The 23,253-nt window shown below is 31.4% G+C and overlaps 1 protein-coding gene across 4 annotated transcripts; it reads left to right on the top strand.

Moving 5' to 3' along the window:
- Positions 1-22,528, top strand: LOC129948815 (calcium-transporting ATPase sarcoplasmic/endoplasmic reticulum type). 4 transcript variants are annotated; one of them, XM_056059876.1, is made up of 9 exons: positions 1-158; positions 12,025-12,166; positions 12,256-12,356; positions 13,894-16,065; positions 16,136-16,251; positions 16,315-16,551; positions 16,663-16,780; positions 17,308-17,425; positions 22,399-22,528. In XM_056059876.1, the coding sequence occupies exons 2-9, from the start codon at positions 12,049-12,051 to the stop codon at positions 22,425-22,427; spliced, it is 3,009 nt and encodes a 1,002-aa protein (XP_055915851.1). In that variant the 5' UTR covers positions 1-158; positions 12,025-12,048; the 3' UTR covers positions 22,428-22,528. The 4 variants fall into 4 exon arrangements, with proteins under 4 accessions (XP_055915851.1, XP_055915852.1, XP_055915853.1 ...); XM_056059877.1 differs by lacking the exon at positions 1-158 and adding an exon at positions 3,264-3,417; XM_056059878.1 differs by lacking the exon at positions 1-158 and adding an exon at positions 3,690-3,829.
- Positions 22,529-23,253: the final 725 nt, after the last annotated feature.

Here is a 23,253-nt window from a genome sequence, read left to right as displayed (position 1 = left end):
TTTTCGGTTGTTGGTACTCTCGAAGAGCGTTTTTTCTCGCTGTCTTCAGTTGCCATCAATCGGTTCAATAGCGCGAACTTTCCCCTAGGTTTTCATCATCGGTGCTTACATAACAAAGTAAAATTTCGTTTCGTTAAGAAGGCATATTTCAAAAGATCGTAAGTTAAATACAAAAAAAAAAACAAAAAAAAATATTTAAAACAAAAAATCTGACAAAATCAAAATAAATCGAAAACAAAATATGATGTGAATATAATGCAACTTCTTAAACAATCTCAAAAAATCACAGTGATATTGTGTGCTTAAAATAGTGATAAATAATAAATTAATTACCTAGACCTATACCTTATTCATATACATACTGTCGCTAGAGCTTGGTATCCCTATACTATACCCACTTCTTGGCCAATTGAATTCTAAATTTGGCCAACACAAACGACACTCACCACTTGTGTCGCACAAAAATTTTATTTAATTTTATTTTATTTAAAAAAAAAAGTTCGATAAAGATCTCTATATGTAAATATGTAGGTTTTTGCTGCATTGCTCATACATATATAATTTCCTCAAAAAGTAAACATAACTATACAAACTTATCTACACACTTTATTTTGCAAAACAGTTTTAAGTTAAATATAAAAATATCGTATATATGCGAATATATATAGTATACAGGTACATACATACATCAACAAAGTAATTTCTTTTAACTATCAAACATACATACGTACATATATATTTTTAAATATAAATAAATTCAAAATTTTCTTGACAAACAAAATTAAATTCACAGATATATGCCATACATAAATATGTATCTTTATAGTCTTCTAAATATTCTAAAAATGAATCCTATAACTATAAAAATGTGATCTTTTTTTTTTATTTTTTGAAAGCCACGCTACACAAAATATCTATTCTGAAAAATATCATGCTGCCTCAAAGGTTTTGAAAGCTAAAGCGCCTAGATACCTACTCACAATTCGTATAATTTTGTTGCCAAATTTCGTATCTTTTGAAAAGGTATTATTCTAATAATTTTATTTTTATTTATATCGATTCCCAGGTTGATACATATATGTATGTATGTATATTTTAGAAGGATATGAATATTTTTGTCATGTATGTATAATACATACATATTTGTACGTGTATATGGTTTTTTTTTTAAACATGTGTGTGTTTATTATAATATATACATTCAAACTTATACATCAACATCCACACCTACATACTTAAAGTACATACTGCAGAATAAAATTTTAAAAAATATCAAGTTATTCTTGATCAATCTTCAAAATATATTAATATGTAGTTATATTTAAAAAAAAAAACTATTAAAAATACTTTTGAGCAAAAATTGCAAGATCTTGGGTGGACTGAAAGCTAATAGCGCCTTTAAAAAATTGAAAATTCGGAATATTATTTATTTGTATAAAAGAGGAATATTATACATAAATAATTATAATTTAAATTAAGTTAATTTTACAAAAATACTATATTTGCTTTATTTCTTAATAATTTGTAATTGTGCGTAGTAGGTACTTAGCCGAATAAAATCCAATCCAATCCAATCCAAGATGGTGTCTTCCTGAACTTTTATCCAAAAAAATCAAATTTAGAAGGATTTTCTTTTGTCAATTTCAAAAATACCATACAATTTATTTCACAACAAGAGAATAAAGTTTTTTTTCATATAAATATGTACATATATAATAAACTTATATAAAAGAAAATCGGTTGCACACTTTTTGATCTGTCAAAAGTGACAACCAAAAACTGTGGAGTACTGACACATGACGTAATCGAAATAATTTTTTTTTATTATTATTTAAAAAGCTTTGATGAACTCCATGAACTTAATTCAAGTTGCATAAAATTAATTCAATAAATTAATTATTTTTAAATAGATAAATAGTTTTTCACAAAACTTATTTACATAAACATATATGCTTATTAAAAGTAATAAATCTTTGATTGTCAAAACAATAAGTTTGACATTATAGGCCCTTAATTGTACAACTTTGTATTTAATCTAATTAAAGTCAAGCAATTTTACGACTTGTAAACAGTTGAAAAGATGGCGCTTTTGTAGCTCTTGTAATAAACATTTAAAATCTTATTCATGTTGTTTTATAAATTTCATTTTGTTTTGAATTTGTGAAAATATGTGCACGTTTTCAAAAATAACATTCAACATGGCACACTTTAATTCTGTCAGCGCAGAATGCGATGCAAAAATAGTAAAGTATTTCTTTTACAAAGTCAAAAACGCTTTGAATTATATTAACGTCGCAAAATCTAATTTTGCGACCCGAAGTTTGCAAAAAAACATTTAAGTATTGTCATGAATTATTGGATCAAACAGTAACGGCCATATTATTTAGTCTGAATTTAGTTTGAAGTTCAAATGAGCTTTTTAAATATGTGTTTCTCCTTAATCTAAAGATAATAATTAATCCTCATATTATTTTGTAAGAACCTTAAGTTTATATACTTCCATTGGAATTGACATCAACATAAGATTTTTTGTTTATTTTTGCGTATTCACACTTGAAAATTCCTCCTTGACTACTTGTCGACTTGTTTGTTTTAACTTAAAATTGATTTTGATTACAATGCCTTTTTTGCATTGGTAAAAATTTGCTTAAGAAACTAGCATTAATATGCTTTCGAAAATTTCGTCATTAGACCAAAAAAAATGGTGGAATAAGTAAAAATTATATTTTCGAATAGAAAAACCCAAAACCTTCAATTATTATCTAAAGTGCTTTCAAATACAAAGTACCGTTTATGCACAATATGTATGTATAAAAAGTTGTATTTCTGAACGCATGCTCGCAGACAAAAAAAACACAAGATCGAGCTGCGCTAAAAACCGGAATTTTCGGCAAAAAACCTTAATAAGTTTTTATGCTCATGTACGATTTTCGGGGACTTTTCGTCATTTGTTTATAATGATGTCTTCAACATCTGTACCAATTTTTAGCGACATTCCGAATTATTCCGAAGTGAAATGTCTATTTTGACTGGCTTATATATGAACATACAAATATACAAAAATTATTGGTCAAAAATGGCTACCTAAAATACAAATATATGTATAAATGTATGATAGTGAAAATAACAGAATAATTCACCTCAAATATGTACATATGGGTATGTATATTTTTGTTTGCAACTACATATTCTAATTTTGGTCACCAGCTAATATCCCGGCAGCAGCGTGCCGGCGGCGCGGCGGCTGATTTAAGGTCTTTAAGACATTTTGTGTTCTTGATAGAGCACGGGTAACATCAGTTTTTATTTTAATTTTATGTTGACTTCAAATAACGCGGGAGTTAAGAAAGTGTAATTATATAATCTTGGTGTTTAGAAATATAAAAACAAACAATATCTCGGCAGCTTTTTTGAAAAGTGAGGAAAATAAAAAAGTTTTATGATTTATTAAAATGGCGTCCTGAAGTAGTTTTTAAATAAATGAAAACAAAAGAAAATTAGCATTAATAAAACAATGTCACTGAAATATCTTTAAACCTTGAATATGCTTATTCAAAAGTTTTCTGATGTAATTATTTTTTTTTTAAATTAAAATATAGTCAAGTGGATAATAATAAGTGCCTCGCACTGTTTAAAGCTGCAAAGTGGGAAATAAATAATTGATCTAATATTTAGATTACGTGAAAAAAAAAAAACAGTTTTAATTTTAATTTTAATATCTATTCGGTTTTTAACTCAAAAGAAAATCAGTGTTGCTTTAAGCTTAAGTTGAGAAACATTAATTATAAGTAGCTACAACTTGCATAGTAGATACTAAGTGCTAAAAGAAGTTTGTATTAAATCTTTTTTGACATTTGTGTTTATTAAATTAAATTAAATTTAAATAAAAGCAGTTTTAAAGAAAATATCTAACAAATAAATAGAACATTAAGGACAAAGTGACTGTTTTGTTATAAAGTGCGTTAAAAAATAAAGCTAATCCCTATTACCATCCGGCCATGACTCTTTTTTAGCTTTGTTCATAACTTCTGAAATTATAAAAAAAAATTGACCATTCCGAAAAAATATAAAATACATAATTTCAACAAAATAATTGGACCTCAAAACACTCTAATTGCTCATTATAAGTTCCTTTTTTGAAATTTATTTTACAATAACGGTTTTCCTACAATAAATGTGGATATAGGAACGAATTGTACGTCAATTTATAAATAATAAATTGGGTGGCGCAACAGTCCGCTCGAGAACTAGGGCCTAGTGACTTACAACTCTCAACCATTCCTGTGTGCGAGTACTATTGTCAGGGATGGAAGGGACCTACCATTTTTAATCCAAACATTAAATTTGAGAAAGCACTTTTCATGACAAGAGTTACTCTTGGAGAATTTGTCAATTCCTCGCAAGAAGCAGTTCCCGTGAAAAACTTTAGGTGGCATAGGCAGGGATCGAACCCAAGACCTCTCGCATGACAGTTCAACGCACTAACAATCATGCTACGGGTACTACCCTTCAATTTAATGCCATATTCTAATTCTATGAGAATTTATAAATTATGCTCTTATAACTTTTACAAAAGTTACCTAAGTTGAGCCTTACCGAACATCTATATCTGTGTACTTGTGTTTAATTCGGTGAAGTTATTTGAACATATAAAAGAACAGAAAGGTAGTCGAAATTTAGAAAAGAAAACCCCGGGGCTATAAATCGATTTGATTAATATTTCATTGGGAACATTTCATTTGTATGTTTGCATTAAACATAGTTTTTTATATAGTAGATATGTGTATTGAGCAAAAGTGTACTTTGAAATTTATTTTATTTGTCTGAACATCCAATCCATTATTTCTGCTATCTCAACGAAATTTTAACATAATTCTTAAATAAACTCCTAAAATCATTTGTTAAATAACTGACATTTATATTATTATGTATTCAAAAAAAAGATGATACTTGCAGAACTTATTCTGATATATCAGTGTGTTAGGGGCTTAGGGATATTTCTGTCAACTTTATTGATTTAAAACTGAAACTTGCTTGAAAATGAATTACAACCTTTGAAAACCTATAGAACTCTAATAGTTTGGGTAAGAACAACAGCAATTTTGTATTTTATAGTTTCAATAAATTAAATCTCAGTGTAAACATTTTAAATTGGGTTCACAAAAAATAGCTTTGCCTTGTTATTCATTGGTAACTTTTAAGTTGAATGACAGCTATTAATGAGACAAGTTTAATAATTACGATTGTAAGAATCGAATTGTTCTGCACTTCCAAGTCTACACAAAAAGAAAATACAATTATTAAAATCGTATAAGTTGGACAGAGATAGTAGACCGTGAACATCTGTATTAAAGAGTGGTCCAACCATGAAACGCGATGGATGATTTTAAAATTTGCAATATAGATGCACACGTTATGCACAAAATATTTATTATATGCTTTAAGAAAAGATAAACTTCTGAAGTATGCTACAACTCTACTTTGATTAAAAAGTATTCATTAATGCAAAAATGACAGCTATTAAAAATATTCTTTCATTGACGCGAGCTAGCCAAAATGTCTAGCAAAACAATATTTTTACAAAATATTTAATCAAAATTTAATATTACAGCTGGACCTTAATAGATAAATATTAATATAATCAAATAAAAAATTGATTCGTTGGATAGGTGACAAGTGGTGCAGTTTTAATCGTTCAATTTCATATTTTCAACATCTGAGCCTTAGGCGCCAGTTATACCTATCATTGGTTTTTATCATTGAAAACGAACATTGGAATTTTCTTGACAGGTCGTTTATAGCTATCATTAAAAGTTTCTGCCATTAAAAAAAATTTCTGATTGAAATCTACCGGAAAACTTTTACTGACAGAAATCTGTCATTGGAATTTCGTGAAATTGGAACACAAATCAGTGGAACGATTCGTTTCACTTTTGAACATAAAAGTATCAGCTGTTCAGGAAAATGGATTTCCGTCCGGAAAATAGAAAAATAGATTTTTAGAGAAAAACAAATGCGCAATTAAACTTTTTTCCTCAAACAAAATTCTTTGTGTGATTTCCGATCGATCAGTACATAATTTTCATTTCTAATCGAAGGGAAACATAGTCAAAAATCGTTTCAAAACTTGTCTCGGATCAATTTCAATGATAGCTATAACTGGCCCCTTAAAGTCTCGTGATAGCTAACACCATTCACAATTACTTCTTTGTTTACACCATTTTCAAAGAAGTACGGCCATTGTATTCATTTAATAAATACAACTGATCAAAAACAAATTGACGTTGACTTAAGACTCCCAATTAACATCATGTGCTGTGGTTGCACCAATCTTTATAATAAAATCTATAATTCTCGTATGCCAAAGTGACAACTGTGAAGCAGCCAGAGAACTAATTCCAGTAAAAATAATAAAATGAGAAGAATCACCAGTGACATCAACAAACATGTCAATTTATGAAGTTTTCTATAAGATGCATTCACGAAGCATTTCCAGATGTTGATCTGTCCCCATTCGTTTTCAAAATTTAACTTTTAAAACATGGGTTCATAAAATTACCGCTCCTCGAAACTCAGCCGACTTTGACAGGACTTTGTACTAAACCCCAAACGAAAACCAATCCAAGATGTGTTCTCCTAAGTGACATCAACAAACATGTCAATTTATGACGTTTTCCATAAGATGCATTGATGAAGCATATCCACATTTTGATCTGACCCCATTCGTTTTCAAAATTTAACTTTAAATACATGGAACTCAGCAGACTTTGATAGGATTTTGTACCAAACCCCAAACAAAAACCAATCTAAGATGTGTTAAGCTAGCCACAGACGATGAACATGTTGGTGTGATTTGTTGGGCAGCGGTTCGCCATACACGGGCCAACATGTTTATAAACTTAATTTTTTGTGTGACTGTCGTGAAGTCAAGATGTGCGATAGAAGTGCGGATGATGCAATAGCATGTTCGATAATTTATTTATAATATAATAAATTATAATTTACTTATTTTCCCATATTGCCGGTTCACATTTTATCGCTTCAATGAAATTTTCAATAAATAGTTTGCATTGCGACGACATGTTAACTCATTGAAAGTAACAACACAAATGACGAATTGTTGTCCCACAACGCTATACACGACGAACATGTTGGTAAACTTCAAAACGTGTTGTAAACTTGCCCATACACAGCCAACATGTTAGCCCCAACTTCACGGTTTACAAAATATTTCATAAACCGTCGATTTGTTGGCCAACACGCCCATACACGAATGATTTTCAGCCCAACACCAACAAATCACACCAACATGTTCATCGTCTGTGGCCAGCTTTATTGTGTTCTCCTATTTCATTGGAAGTAAACTGGATTGTTCCACCTATTGGAAATGATATGGTTCCCTTGTATTTCTCTCTAAAAAAATTCCATTATTTTGACAGATTCGCTTTGCCTTTTTACTGTAGCGTGACACTGACAGTTGTTGGTGGCAGAATAAGAGGTATGAGAATTGCCATTTCGCTTGTAGTATGAACTTAATTCCTGTAATTTGTGTTTTCAAAAATCTTATTCACATTTCAAAGAAAAAAATCTGTCTCGCAACTTAATTTTTTTTAATTTAAATAAAATAAAAATACTTTCTAGACTTTGAATTGCTTTTAATTTTGTCCGTTTAGAATTAGATTTGTGCCTAATCGGGGTGAGTACTGGTTGCGTAGACGAAAAAATATACATATTAATTAATATATCAGGCACGTGTGCTTTCTTTTTATCCTTTGTTCTAAAATATTTAACATAGAATTACATCAATTCATGAAAAAAAGAATTATTTTCAAAAAATAGCTTCGATTATAATTCTTATATTCTGCATATTCAATTTCGTGTTTGTGGTTCTTATCATTGAAGTAACAAGTGATGGTTTTTAAGAAAATTAAATCTTACTTGCAAACCCAGAATATGTACATATCTATAATATATAAAGCTAAGAATATATTTCAATTTTCATAAATTTATATCTTGTTATGAAACGCAAAAAATACGTTTCCTAATTTAGCGCAAATTCCAGAACAATATTCTTTTATAAAAATCAAATTGATTGAAAGGGGAAAAATAATATGCTGCTTATAGATATAGTGTTAAAATTTCATAATTTTGAAATTCTTAGCGCTGCTGTGGTCTATTTTGAAGAAACACAGAAACCTTCTCGAAAAGCCTACCTATATATTTTTCTTTTCTATCGTATTGGGAGGCCAGCTCAACAAAAATATACCTACCTTACACCTATCAAATTTGTTTTCTTTGCCAAAGACGTCAAATTGTCTTAGCAAATGTGGTTTGTAATACGTATTGTGAATCATAATTATTTCGCATGTAATTTCTAAATAATTAAAAAACAAAAATCTTCTTATTGCAAACAAACAAAAAATGGCCTGATTTTTAAGAAATTCAGGACTGACGTGTATTTTCAAGACTGGCTAAAATAAAATATAAGTTTATCTGTTAATGTGTGCAATTAATGCGCATACCTTATACTTACAACTTATTTTTTAATCTCTGAAATTTGTTTTAAAGCAAGCAGTTGTTTTGAAGAAAAGAAACTTGCTTAACTTATGTTTTAGTAACCCAATGACTTGAATTTATTGAAAGATTTTGTAATTTTTCACCTGCTCCGTGGCAGAATTATAAGATAACGTCATTTTTGTTTTGTTATTTTCTTTCTTTAGATCTTCGTTTTTATATAATATATATAAATATAAAATATTTATACACGGTTGATATTATCAACTTCTAGTAAGAAGAGAAAACAATGAGCATAATTATTTGAAAGGTATAGTTTCTTTTTATTTTTGTCTTTGTTCTGTTAGATTGGGTGCGTCGTCTTATTGATACCGCCAAAACAGCACCTTATATACGTACATATATAAATATATAGTGCTAAAATAAAGCAAAGGTGCAAGTAAATGTCGCATCACATCTTTATTTATTCTTGGCGGTGTTGATATAGGGGATGAATAAATATACAACATACATATATGTATCTACATATAGATTATGTATGTGTGTGTAATAAAAAAATAATTTATGTCACTATCGTTATTGAGTTAAGGTTATAAATAATTAAGAAATAGTAACAGTTTTTGTTTACAATTTCATTAGATCTTGTCTTATTGCTAATACCCAGTTATGACATTTTATAGATTTTTTCTTTATTTTTTCGATCGAGTTCTTAGATTATTCTTGGCTTGAGCAATATACCTACCTTAAATTTATGTAGAGCATAATAATAATACTATGCCAGAATAGATGCCTATAAAGTGTATTCTTTTTTGCTTTAAACGTGTTTATTCGTTATTTCACCTTTCTACTATGAGAATACTTAGATAAGTTTAGGGTGAGTTCAGTTTGACCCACCCCATGTGTCAAAAGCTGAGATTTTATTGCCGGAGAAAAGGTTGACTTCACAGTTTAACACAAGATCTATGTTACACTTAAAGGCAGTTTTAAAGTTGTAAAACTTTCAATGAGACTTAGTAAAACGATTTACTCAAAGAGCGTGGATTGTACCTATGTTCTAAACCCGGGTTTCCCAAAGTGCGCTGCGCAAGAATATCCAAGTTCTCCTTCGAAATATTTAAAAAAATATATAAAAATTCCAAGACGTACTAGTAACTACTTAATTTTGAGCTCCTGATCTTGTAATTTTAATCGCAGCAGTCGAACTAAAAACTATAAACAAATTTCAAATATTTTGTTTGTTTCTTTCAACAAAAAGAAGTATAATTTTGTAGTTGTAGGAACACTTTTGCATCCACAAAGACTAGTGAGAGTGCCGATTGAAATAGAGACAGTTTTTATTCAATTCATGCAAACTTTTAAACCTACTCGTAGTACGGTGAAGTTAATTTGCAGTTGCTTTTAGTGCGTGGGTTATACTTTATTTTGTTTTTATACATACAATTTTCAAATGGACTTAAGTCTGGATGTTTGAAAAAGGCAAGTGAATGCTCCGCAAAAGCACCCGAAGTAGCCAAAGAATCACTAAACGGCCGGGTTTGTCCAAACAAAATCATAATTTACGTAAAATAGTAGTCCCCGGTTAATAACTTTTGCTTTTAAGACATTTAACCGCACAAAGTGATTTCAATGATTTTATTTTGTGTGTACAATTTCGGTTTCCCATCAACTTATTTTAATGCGAAGAAAAATGGATATTTCTGAAGGTTTTAGTTTGAAAGTTTGCATAGTACTAGTTCCACGGTGACCAATGAGACCAAACAAAAAAAAATAGTTAAAAGGAAGTAACACAAATCATATTTGAATTTTGGATTTGCTGAGACAAGTGACACCAAACCTCAATGTGTAATTTGCAGCAAAGTGTTGCCGAACAGTGCAATGGTTCCTACCACTACTTTACTTTTACGAATAAAAGTCACAAAATTTGGGCAGCAAATGGATGAATCAACGGATGTTGTAGGGTTGGCTATTTTAATATTATTTGTGTGCTACCAATATCTGCAGTCCCTTAAAGAAGATCTGCTCTTCTGCACGCCGTTGCCAAGTACTACAACTGGTGCTGAAATTTTTAATTTGACTGACAATTTTTGTATTGTAAATGCGATACCATGTTTTAACTGCTTGGATGTATGCACGGACGGTGCCAAGGTCATGACTAGAAAAACGTCAGGTGCCGTCGCAAGAATAAAGCAAATTGTTAAAGCCATTGCGTTATACACCACCATCCATGCCCTCATAATGAAAAAATTCCCGTCTCCCTTAAAGAGGTGTTGGAAAAAAGCGTGAAAATAATTAACTTTATTAAATGCAAGACTTTTTAAAGTATTGTGTGATGACATGGGTAGTCTACATACGTCTTTACTTCTTCACGTAGAAGTAAGGTGGCTTTCTCGGGGAAAAACACTGACGCAACTTTTCGAAATGAAAGCTGAAGTTAGAACCTTCCTCATTGAGACAACTTTGTATTGGGGGACATGTTGTGTAATGGCGTATCTATCAGATATATTTCAAAAAATAAATGATTTGAGTGTATCACTTCAGGGAAAGGCCATAAGTAACTGTTTTCGATGCCAGTGACAAAATAGAAGCATTTAAAAATAAAATCCAGTTTCAGGCTGAATCTGTACAAAATCGAATCCTAGACAGCTTCACAATGCTCAAAGAATTTAAAGAAGAATTAATAGATTTGGACATTCCCGATGATATTTTAAATAAGGTTCATATGCACCTAGTACAGGTTTGCTGAATAACTTCCCCCACTATTTTCCAGAGCAATTCCACTTGAACATTATGGAAAACTTATGGGTAATAAACCCGTACTCTGCCGCGTTGGAAAAACCACCTTCCCAGACATCGCTGCAGTTTGAGTGCTTGATTAATCTGGCATCAGATTTTTCAATAAAAGAACTTTTTGCAAAAAAGAAGTTTTTATCAGAATTCTTGTGTATGTTGACAGACGAGTTCAGTTTACAGTCAAAGAAAGCTTAAATAATTCTTCTGCCGTTTGCAACGTTCTGGTAAGATTTTTTTTGACAATTTACCGGGAGCATAAAATGTATTGCAAAAAATGAGAATCTAACCATGAAAGAACTACAAGTTTGTGAGTTTCTTTTGTAATTATATAACATTTTTCAAATAAGCTTTTATCAGTAGTTAGTATCTATAAGACAAGAGATGGAATGAAAAGTAGGCAACTTTATTTCTAGATTAAAGTGAAAGCAAAAACCCCTTCAATTTGTGAAAATGATTTCTCGGTTGTTACTGCTTTACAAAGGAATTAATAGTCTAAGACAGAGTTTTATACTTAAAAACAGTTTTTAAATCTAACTGTACTAGGCCAATGGTATCATTTCCTAAATTATAAATATCTATATTTCCCTTAATTAACATACGAGTATTTTATTTAAATCTGAGCTTGCATTATTCACAAAGAAAAAATTATAAAATATTTCAACTCAATCATATCGAAAATTAAAAAGACATATTTTTAATAAAATCACATTTACATTTTAGAATTGGTGAAATATTGTTTGTATAATGGAGGACGGTCACGCAAAAACCGTCGAACAGGCGCTGGCTTTCTTCGGAACTGATGGCGAAGGTGGTTTGACACTTGATCAAGTGAAAAAGAACCAAGCAAAATACGGCCCAAACGGTTCGTTATATAAAAAAAAAAAAAAAAAAACAAATATAAAATTGAATGTTTCTTATTTTTATGTTTTATTTTTATAATCAATTTTACAGAGTTGCCGACAGAAGAAGGAAAATCGATATGGCAACTTGTACTAGAGCAGTTTGATGATCTTCTTGTTAAAATTTTACTCCTTGCAGCCATTATTTCCTTTGTAAGTATAATATTTATAACCAAATAATTTGTTTGCACTAAAAGTTAGTGTTGAATCTCTATACCCTATAACTATAACTAAACTATAAAAAGAGTTAAGAAGAGTCTTATTTTGTGCCCTTTTTCTGTTCGTTATACATGCAACTTCTTACAAAAAATCATTTGCAGGAATTGGTTAAGACACGTAACGTAGCTAATGAAAAGTTTACCAAGAGAAATGTTATTTTGGGCGTTAAGCATTAAGCTTTGTCCTTAAAAATTAGTTGTTCATATTAATTCTATATTTAGCATAAGCCCCAAGGATTAACGTTGTCTAATAAACGACAGACACCATACAGGGTCTATATGTGGGATTTTATATTACCTAATAGAAATGACAAGTTCTATTTAGTGAGGAGTTTTGACATCATGTCCTTATCTAATTTTCCAATTTGTGAGCATGTTTATTAATATGGGATCATCGTCCGCATAAGCAATCACTAGGTTTCCCTTCTTTTTCTAAAATTCTAACTATGTTCGTTCGCAACCAAGATAAGACAGGGTAAATACTTATCAATGTTTGGTCTCCGATAAAATGCATTCAGAACAATGATATACGCTGGTTTAACCATGTTTTTCCTAACCACTAAAGACAACTTTAACTTCTTTCCTGACAATGAAATGATGGCTACTATAAAACATTCATGAAAGATTTATCCTACATTAAAAACTACAGACAAACTCTGCTTGATTCCATGATTAAAAAAATATCCGAGTATATTGATAAAAATTATACTGTTTTTTAAATCGTCATTACCGACAAAAATTATACAAATCTTATCCATCATGGCTCGCATATTCATAAGCCTAAAGCAATCATAGACAAAGAATAAACAGTTCAACATATTAAAAAAGTCTTTTTTCATAATCTTTAGGGAAGCACTTATCTTTTTAATTTAAAATCGTGGGGTCAGCCAACAAATATGAAATGTTTATTTTACTACGCAGTCATGCTTGTTAATGACTTGCGCTTATCATATCTTATCGCTTAACATCTTAAGCTTGTTAAAGTTTACACAACATTTCAATTGCAAGATTATGATTTCGGAATTTATTGTTTGTATAAGTAAATTGAGTATGAATCATAATATTTAAAATCTTCCGGAAAAGGTAAATTCTTTTACCCAAAACTTTCTGAGAATCTTCTTTCTGAAACTTATATAATTTTCACTTGCACCTATAATTTTCCTGTTCGGTGCGCTTTAAGCTTTTAAAAATCTTGATTTCTATGCTTTAACGTGGTACAAGATGAAAATGACTGCTGTCAAAACCATACATGATTGTTTTATTTATTTTCTTATAGTAGATCAATTCAAAGTTTTTGCATCTTTTCTTGCAAAGTCTATTAAACGAGACAAAATTTATTAGATTTTTAAAAATTTGGGCAGATGAATTTTATACAGACTTATCATAAATGCACACAAAATATGTTTTTTAGCAATTATGTTTCTAATGAAATAAATAAATATATTTGTTTTCTTATCTTTGTATCATCATAGGTGTTAGCGCTCTTTGAGGATCATGAAGACACATTCACAGCTTTCGTTGAACCTTTAGTTATTTTACTTATTTTAATTGCAAACGCAGTCGTAGGTGTTTGGCAAGAAAGAAATGCCGAATCAGCTATTGAAGCTTTAAAAGAATATGAACCCGAAATGGGTAAAGTGATGCGTCAAGACAAATCAGGTGTACAAAAAATCAGGGCTAAGGATATTGTGCCCGGTGATATTGTTGAAGTATCCGTTGGTGATAAAATTCCTGCCGACATTCGTATCACACACATTTATTCAACGACATTGCGAATTGATCAGTCTATTTTGACTGGTGAATCCGTCTCCGTTATCAAACACACTGATGCAATTCCCGATCCACGTGCTGTTAACCAAGACAAAAAGAACATTTTGTTCTCCGGTACCAATGTTGCTGCAGGAAAAGCCAGAGGTATTGTTATTGGAACTGGTCTTAACACCGCTATTGGTAAAATCCGTACAGAAATGTCAGAAACCGAAGAAATTAAGACCCCCCTGCAACAAAAGCTCGATGAATTTGGTGAGCAATTGTCTAAAGTTATTTCAATCATTTGCGTTGCTGTTTGGGCTATCAACATTGGACATTTCAATGACCCCGCTCACGGTGGTTCATGGATCAAGGGAGCTATCTACTATTTCAAAATTGCCGTCGCTTTGGCTGTAGCAGCTATTCCAGAAGGTTTGCCCGCTGTCATCACAACCTGTTTGGCTTTGGGTACCCGTCGTATGGCCAAGAAAAATGCTATTGTCCGTTCATTGCCATCAGTAGAAACTTTGGGTTGCACATCAGTCATTTGCTCAGACAAAACCGGTACTCTTACCACAAATCAAATGTCAGTATCACGCATGTTGATCTTCGACAAAGTTGAAGGAAATGACAGCAGCTTCCTTGAATTCGAACTTACCGGTTCAACATACGAACCTATTGGAGACCTGTTCCTTAACAACCAAAAAGTCAAGGCTTCAGAATACGATACTCTCCAAGAATTGGCAACCATTTGCATTATGTGCAATGACTCAGCTATTGATTACAACGAATTCAAACAATGCTTTGAAAAGGTTGGTGAAGCAACTGAAACCGCTCTGATTGTCCTCGCTGAGAAACTTAATCCATTCAGTGTCAACAAGCAAGGTTTGGACAGGCGTTCATCTGCTATTGCTATCCGTCAAGAAATCGAAACCAAGTGGAAGAAGGAATTTACTCTTGAATTCTCAAGAGATCGTAAATCCATGTCTTCATACTGTACACCATTGAAATCATCCCGCTTGGGAACTGGACCAAAATTGTTCGTTAAGGGAGCCCCAGAAGGTGTTCTTGAACGATGCAGCCACGCTCGTGTTGGACAAAACAAAGTACCTCTTAGCTCTAATCTCAAGAACAAAATTCTTGAACTTACCCGCCAATACGGAACTGGTCGCGATACTCTTCGTTGCCTTGCATTGGCTACCGGTGATAATCCAATGAAACCAAGCGAAATGGATCTTGGTGATTCAAACAAATTCTACCAATATGAAGTTAACCTAACATTCGTCGGAGTTGTTGGTATGCTTGATCCCCCACGTAAAGAAGTATTTGACTCGATCGTTCGTTGCCGCGCTGCTGGTATTCGCGTTATTGTAATCACTGGTGATAACAAGGCTACAGCTGAGGCCATCTGCCGTCGTATTGGTGTGTTCACCGAAGATGAAGACACAACAGGAAAGTCATACTCTGGACGTGAATTTGATGATCTCTCTCCTGCTGAACAAAAATCTGCCTGTGCCCGTGCCCGTCTCTTCTCTCGTGTAGAACCCCAACACAAATCCAAGATTGTTGAGTACTTGCAAGGAATGAATGAAATTTCGGCTATGACTGGTGATGGTGTCAACGATGCTCCTGCATTGAAGAAAGCTGAAATTGGTATTGCTATGGGTTCAGGAACCGCTGTCGCTAAGTCCGCTGCTGAAATGGTCTTGGCTGATGATAACTTCTCATCAATTGTATCAGCTGTTGAAGAGGGTCGTGCTATTTACAACAACATGAAACAATTCATCCGTTATTTGATCTCATCTAATATTGGTGAAGTAGTGTCCATTTTCCTTACTGCTGCTTTGGGTCTCCCAGAAGCTTTGATTCCAGTACAATTGTTGTGGGTTAACTTGGTAAGCAACACCACAAATACACAAATACTCAAACGAACATTCAAACTAAAATCTAACTATCCCCTAATAGGTAACTGATGGTTTGCCAGCCACCGCTTTGGGTTTCAATCCTCCCGATTTGGACATTATGGAAAAACCACCCCGTAAAGCTGATGAAGGTCTTATTTCTGGATGGTTGTTCTTCCGGTAAATTTAAAAGATACTTTTAAATTGATTCCAGTTTGATTATAATGATTTTATTATACGCAGATACATGGCTATTGGAGGTTATGTAGGTGCCGCCACTGTCGGAGCCGCTGCTTGGTGGTTCATCTTCGCAGAAAGTGGACCCCATCTATCATACTGGCAACTTACTCACCATTTGTCCTGCCTTGGAGGTGGAGACGACTTCAAGGGAGTCGACTGCAAAATCTTTTCCGATCCTCATGCTATGACAATGGCACTTTCAGTTCTTGTGACAATTGAAATGTTGAACGCGATGAACAGGTAAAATTTTACAAAACTATATACAATATCATCTCATTGTTTTTCCATGAGCTATACCATTAAACTTGGAGATTATTGACAATTTGTTTTATTTTTTTTTTTCGTCTACAGTTTATCAGAAAACCAGTCGCTGATAACCATGCCCCCATGGTCAAACATGTGGTTGATTGGATCCATGGCATTGTCCTTCACTCTACATTTCGTTATTTTATACGTAGAAGTTTTATCGGTAAGCATTACATTACATAGTGAGAAATTTTAAAATTCTGTCATTTTTTAAGCGTAACAACAGTCTTTGTAATAATAAGTCGATAATTTCTAGTTTCGTTATCAAAAACTACACTGATCAACAATACTTTTCCAAAAGATTTAGTTGTCCTCAATTCTTATTTGGTCCTATAATTTCTTTAAGAATCTCAAAACACAACCTAGTATCATGATTTTGGAATATTGGAAATATTCTTATTCTACAGTTAAAATTATTTATTGTCTAACTCAGCTTTGAAAAACCTTGAATCTTTGATTGGTTTGATGAGAGTTTCTTTGATTCGTAAAAGGCGATATCTAAAAAACATGACATTATAAATTGATTTTAAAATAAAAAAATCAAGGGAGGCAATTAAAAGACTTTGGAAAACTATAATTTGTATGCCAAATACAAAAACCTTGTTGATCAATGTTATAGATGTTTGTCTATGAATTGGGATTTAAATTTAATCTTCATTTCTTTGTTTTCTTTTCTCTCTTTTTTCAAAGACTGTCTTCCAAGTGACACCATTATCTGGAGAAGAATGGATAACTGTCATGAAGTTCTCAATTCCTGTTGTTTTGCTGGATGAAACATTAAAATTCGTTGCTAGAAAGATAGCTGACGGTGAGAATGCACTGTATTCAGTGCACGGTATTGTTGCAATGTGGGGCTTATTCTTTGGCTTGTTATATATTCCTTGCTTGGACATGTTTATCCGATAAAAGTTAAGATAATATAACACTAACATAACAGAACATCTCAAAAAGAGAACGAATATTTGGCTCTATGGTCTGAAGTAGTGTTATTTTTAACTTAATTATTGTATTTTTAGTAGAACAATATATTTTATTTATAATAAACACAGAGAAAAAAAAACAACAAAATAAAAAGGAACAAAATATATTTGCATGTTAGACTAAGAAGTACAAAACAAAACAAAAAAAAAACAACAAACAATTATCAGCTCCAATTAGTTTACTTAATATTGATCTAATTTTGAAAGGATAATATACTTTACAAACATAAAAATACACTTATACATACTGACGTAATAGAAGCTCTACTATTCGTTGATACGTTAGCCAAAATACGAAACGATAACATACAACTAATTTATTACAGGTCTCTATTAAGTTAATATATTCTATTATCTTTTTTTACATTTTTGCATAATGTTACTTGCACAAGATTGAAAGAAGCAAACATTATGTGTAAAACTATTTAAAATCTTGTATATATAGAGCAGTAATTTTAAATTGAACAATAAAATTCCATATATACATTATTTAAGGGGGATTATTACGAGTATGTAAAAAAGTAATCATTTAAAATCTAAATAATTTATAGGGACTTCATTATATTAAAAAAAAAAAAAAAAAAAAAAAAAAAAGCAACTCGATTTCATTTAAATTATTTTTTCAATCGGCAAATACTTAAAGAATATAAAAATACTTGTGCTTAATTTATAAATTTCATTGTATTTTGAATACCAATATTTTTTTTTTATAAAAACCTAAACAATTTGTAGTTACTAATTTAATTTCATTTTCCAGTTTTACCCTAATGTACCTTAAATAGCCAATAACTTACGTGTATACAGCTACCAGCAAAAAATTAGTAACGAAATTTCGACGTATGAAAATGTTCAGTCAAAAACGGTGTCGTTTGATTTTCATTCTTCGAAATTTCGGTAATAATTATATGCTCGTTTCTGTGTGTACAACAATTGAACTACTTTTTAAAATTTAGGAAAATTCAACTTATCAAAAGATCCCTCATACGTGATTAATTTAAATTTTTTAATTTGTTTTCAACTTTTGGGAACAATTTCTTTTTTTAAATACACATTTTTTTCTTGTTTATTTCATTTATAATTCTCAAAACAGTTCATAGAATTATGAAATGTAAATTAATCACACAAGGAGCTTTATAGATTTGAATTTTCTTAGAAAATGTTAACATATAAAAAGTTGTTATATTGTTTGATCCATCAATTGGCGTTTTTCTTTTTTAGTTCAGAGTAGAGTAGAGTTCTGAGCACTAAACTGTCATGATTTCAAATGTCGTCTGTTTGAAGGCGTTCAAAATTTTCTTTAATCAAATTATTTAAAAAGACAGTCATAGCGTTGGCCCATTTGACGCCTGAAATATATTTGATTCATAAAAATGCTATATGCAATTAGTTTTTTCTAAATTATCTTTTCTTCTGCACTAGAGCGACCAGTCTCTTCCGCCAATTTTATTGTTTTGACGATGATTTTTTTTAATTTCCCGGCTTTTAAATATCAAATTTTGTTGTGTTCAGCATTTAACTCCGTTTACTCTGCTATTTTATTCTGAGCTCACAGAGCGCGCTCTGAACATGTTCAGAATATAAAAAGAAACGAATTCGAAGCTCTGAACAATCAGAGCTCAAAAAGAAACAATTGTTTTTTAAAAAAAGAAAACCGCCAAATGTATATTAATGGACAAGTCCTTTCATAAGTGCAGCCCCTCCCTCTTTCACGCTCGTTTCAAGTTTTGTATTTACTTTATCTTGTGAAAAATGGGTCCTCACACATGTACATACATCTCTGAACTGTGTCTCGGAAACGTCGAACTTTTTTATCATGTTCAGTTGTTTTTAAAGCAGAAACCGATTTTCTAGTGATAAACGTTTTTAAGATAAAAAATCCATTTGCACTCCCAAAGACTCGAAGCCAATTTGAACTAAAAGAAATTAATCTCTTACGAGCCTAAGTAGTTTCTGTTAAGAATAAACAAGATAATTGTAGATTAATTTTAGCTTAGTTCGAAAGGTTAAAATGTGTTTCAAATTCGAAGTAGTTCCATATGAGTAGAGTCCATTCCCAAGTATAAAATTCGCTCGGTCGTGAATATCATTAAAAGTCTGTCCTTTTTCTTATTATTGTTAACTATTTTCGTTCCTAAATGTGTAAAGATTGTAACGATTTGAATTCGAAATCATCATTCCGTTCCTAAACTGATTGTTGAAGTGTCAAATAGCAACGTTTTGTAAAAATCCACAACTCAGCTCGGGAGCTTTGTTGAAAGTGTTAAACTGTCAAAGTGAATGATTTGTTTAAAAGCAAGCCATTTTTATTTTTTGGATAGAGAGGTAACAATCTCTCCCACAAATTTTCCTATAAATATTTAATTCAGAAAGTGTTTCATCAATGTTTACTAAAATTTTCAAGGAAATTAAGATCAGATTTAATTTTTTGTTCCTTATTTTGCGATTCAAAATAAAAATTAATAATGGTCGCATTCACAAAGGTAGTTTCTACGTAGTCAAGGGATTCTGATTGGCTAAATCTAACTAGTGTAAAAAATTAGGCTACAAAGTTAATGGAGAATGATTTTGACCTTTCAGAATCAGCTGCTCGGTAAAGACACGAATTCAAAATGAAATAAATCGTTCAGTATTTAAATGTAAATATAAATCATTCAAATTATGTCTTAAATTTGATTTTATTGAATTTAAAAACACAAAAGACAAGTTTAAGTTATCAAATCAAAAAAGTTTCTTATTTTATATATTTGCATTTGTCAATAATATGACAGTTCCAGATTGACTATCTTTGTAGTGTAGTTTTGCATTCACAAAGATAGTTGAATTTTGACTACGTAGCCACTAGCTTTGTGAATGCGACCAATGACATAACAACCATAGTTAACAATTTATCGAAAAAGAAGAGACCATTTGGTCAGCTTACCAAATATTTAAAGATCTTGAATGGTATGCGCTTCAAAACCAATTGGGTTTTATCTAGCACCATTTCCACAGATGGACGCTCTTAAAAACAAACTTTTGATTGCAACATTTTTATGGATTTATTCTCGTAATTTACAATCGTTCTAAGTCGTGGCTATCGTTGTTAAGGGTATCTATGCATTCATAATCCTGCCCTTCGCATCACAAATTCAATCCATAAATTAAATTAGAATTTCATAAAATACAAACCTAATCTTAATGCAGACTTGATATAAACTTATCATTTAGATAGCTTTTTTAATTAATGCATAACACTTCATTTTGGAATATAGTTATTAAAGAATCATTAGATCAAAAAGAAAATCGACATAGTTTGAACAATTTAATGTTTAAGTTAACACCAACCTCTGTTTACTCAAATATTTGTAGGACTTTTTTTATTAGCCCTTCGACTTCCATCACAAAATTTGCGGCATTAGTCAGACTGATAACAGATAAAAGTCATTTTATAAATACTGGAATAATTAAATAATATAAATATATTAGTGCCAATGTTCATTAAGAAAACACTGATTTAGTAAAGCGGACCTAAGTGCGGTTGCTTTCGTGAATGCAAGTCTGACAAAATCAAATCTTTAATAAATGCAAATGACAATGGTTTCATAAATGCGAATAAAATTTGTAGAAATACAAATTATGTACTGAACGATTGGCAATCATTCTGGAACTGTCAAAACAGAAATTTTTCTTGGTTTTGCATTCCATGGGGCAGAATAAATTGATTTATTTTTGAATTTTTCTGTAGATTTACACCTCTTGCACTCATATTAATACAATTTTTAAAAAATGTTTAGCTGGGAATTTGACAGCTCTATCGCACTCGTTAAAACGTAAACAGTAACAAAAATAAAATAGTGTTCCATGCGTCCCAAAAAAATCGGTTTTCGATGGAAATCGGGATTTACATAATGAAAATTCCAATCAAAAAAATTGTTGAGTAAAAATCTTTAATCGTAGTTATTTTTTAATTTTCGGGACGGAAATTCATTTTTCTATATAGCTGATTCTATTTTGTCAAAAAATTGAAAGAATCATTCCACTGATTGGTTTTTACTTTATACAATTTTGTCAGAAAGGATTTACGGTGAGGAAATTTTTTCCAATGATTTGAAGAAAAAAATCCAATAATTGATTTTAATGATTAATTATAGCAATCGTTGAAATCAATCAAGAAAGAGTGTGATGATGATATCGGTGCCCAAATTTCAAAATTTTGACAGATGAAATCAGAAAAACTATTGACAGGTCCATGGTAAAATATATGCGTAAATACTTTTTCTGACTGCGTGTAAACAAAGCAAACAATGAAATTATGAAAGCACCTTACCCAGTATGTTTATTAAAGACAGAAAGAAGAGTTTTAGTATAGGATAACTTTTCTACATAATTTAAGCGATGGTAACATAAAACACGGTTACTACAGATAATTCGTAAAATTTATTTAAGTAAACATATTTTGTACAATTGTTTTCAGTGTTTCCCCTGCTCAATTAAGTTTCCCCAAAAATTAATCAACATTTTGTTTTGTCCTATCTACGATAAATTGCTTTAAAACTGTTATTTCATTCCCCGATGTTGTTGTCCCCCTAAATGATCCTCGTGTGTTTTTACCTTATTTGATGAATGTCGAAACCAAAACAAAAAGCCAAACCACCCCTCCAGCCAAAAAAAAAAAAAACAAAGATTAACAATCCGTTAATGAGATGAAGCAGTCTAACCGTAACAAATTTGTGTTACCCAATCCTGTTTGCAGAATGGATATATTTTGTCTTATTTGATTTATGTCTAAATGTTTATTTTTATTTTTAAATATTGATTATAGTGCCCGATGTTGTCATTGACAAGTGGTAAAGGATAACATATTTCAACTACAAATCGGGACAGTCCAAAATATTTAAAATAAGAATATAAATCACCTCAATCGTAATAAATGGATTTAAGAACTAAACAAATCGAGTGTTTTTATTGTTAGATGGATTAAGCTAAATACAAAATCATCAGTAGGTAAGTACTATGGGATTTCTCTGACAGTAAAAAATAAAAAGTTTCTCAAAAAAGTTCATGGAATAATATTCAAAGTCGAAAGTCGAAAATCAAAATGGTAGCTCGAAGAAAGAAATATCTGAAAACCACGAAAAGCAAGGCCGCACAATTTCAAACGACTTATTGTTAAGGGTTTTAAAATTTACAAGTTAGCAATTTGCTAAATGTTTAGCAATTTACTAAGGGACTCCAACATTTTAAACCTTTCTATTGTCTTTTACTAAAATACTACACCCAAACATGTCTAAAAAGTGACAGTTCGTGAAAATAAACAAAGTAAATATGCTTAAACGGACCTATTAATTGGAATTCTGAACTTTTGACTGAACCACTGTTCTTATTAGAATAACTGTGCAGATGTCATATGGGTTCAACAAATTACTTACTTACTTAAGTTGGCGCTACAGTCCGGGCGGACCTGAGCCTCAACCAACAAGCGTCTCCAGCCAGCTCGGTCCCTAGCTAGCTGTCTCCAGTTTCGCACGCCAAGTTGGTTGAGGTCCTCTCCCACCTGCGTGCGCCACCTGAGTCGCGGTCTTCCTTTACTGCGCCGTCCCTCGGGATTGGATTCGAAGACCTTCCGGGCTGGAGCGTTGATGTCCATCCGCTCTACATGACCTAGCCATCTAAGCCG

This window comes from Eupeodes corollae, chromosome 3 (genome assembly GCF_945859685.1).
Source record: "Eupeodes corollae chromosome 3, idEupCoro1.1, whole genome shotgun sequence".
Taxonomy (NCBI): Eukaryota; Metazoa; Arthropoda; class Insecta; order Diptera; family Syrphidae; genus Eupeodes; species Eupeodes corollae.
Note: the sequence above shows the minus strand (reverse complement) of the source record. Positions and strands in the feature narration are given on the sequence as shown.

Excerpts from the sequence above, each read along its gene's own strand:
- LOC129948815 (XM_056059876.1), top strand. The coding sequence starts at position 12,049 with ATGGAGGACGGTCACGCAAAAACCGTCGAACAGGCGCTGGCTTTCTTC. Across the intron at positions 16,066-16,135 it reads AATTGTTGTGGGTTAACTTG|GTAACTGATGGTTTGCCAGC; the intron begins GTAAGCAACACC and ends ATCCCCTAATAG. Across the intron at positions 17,426-22,398 it reads TGCTAGAAAGATAGCTGACG|TGCCCGATGTTGTCATTGAC; the intron begins GTGAGAATGCAC and ends TATTGATTATAG.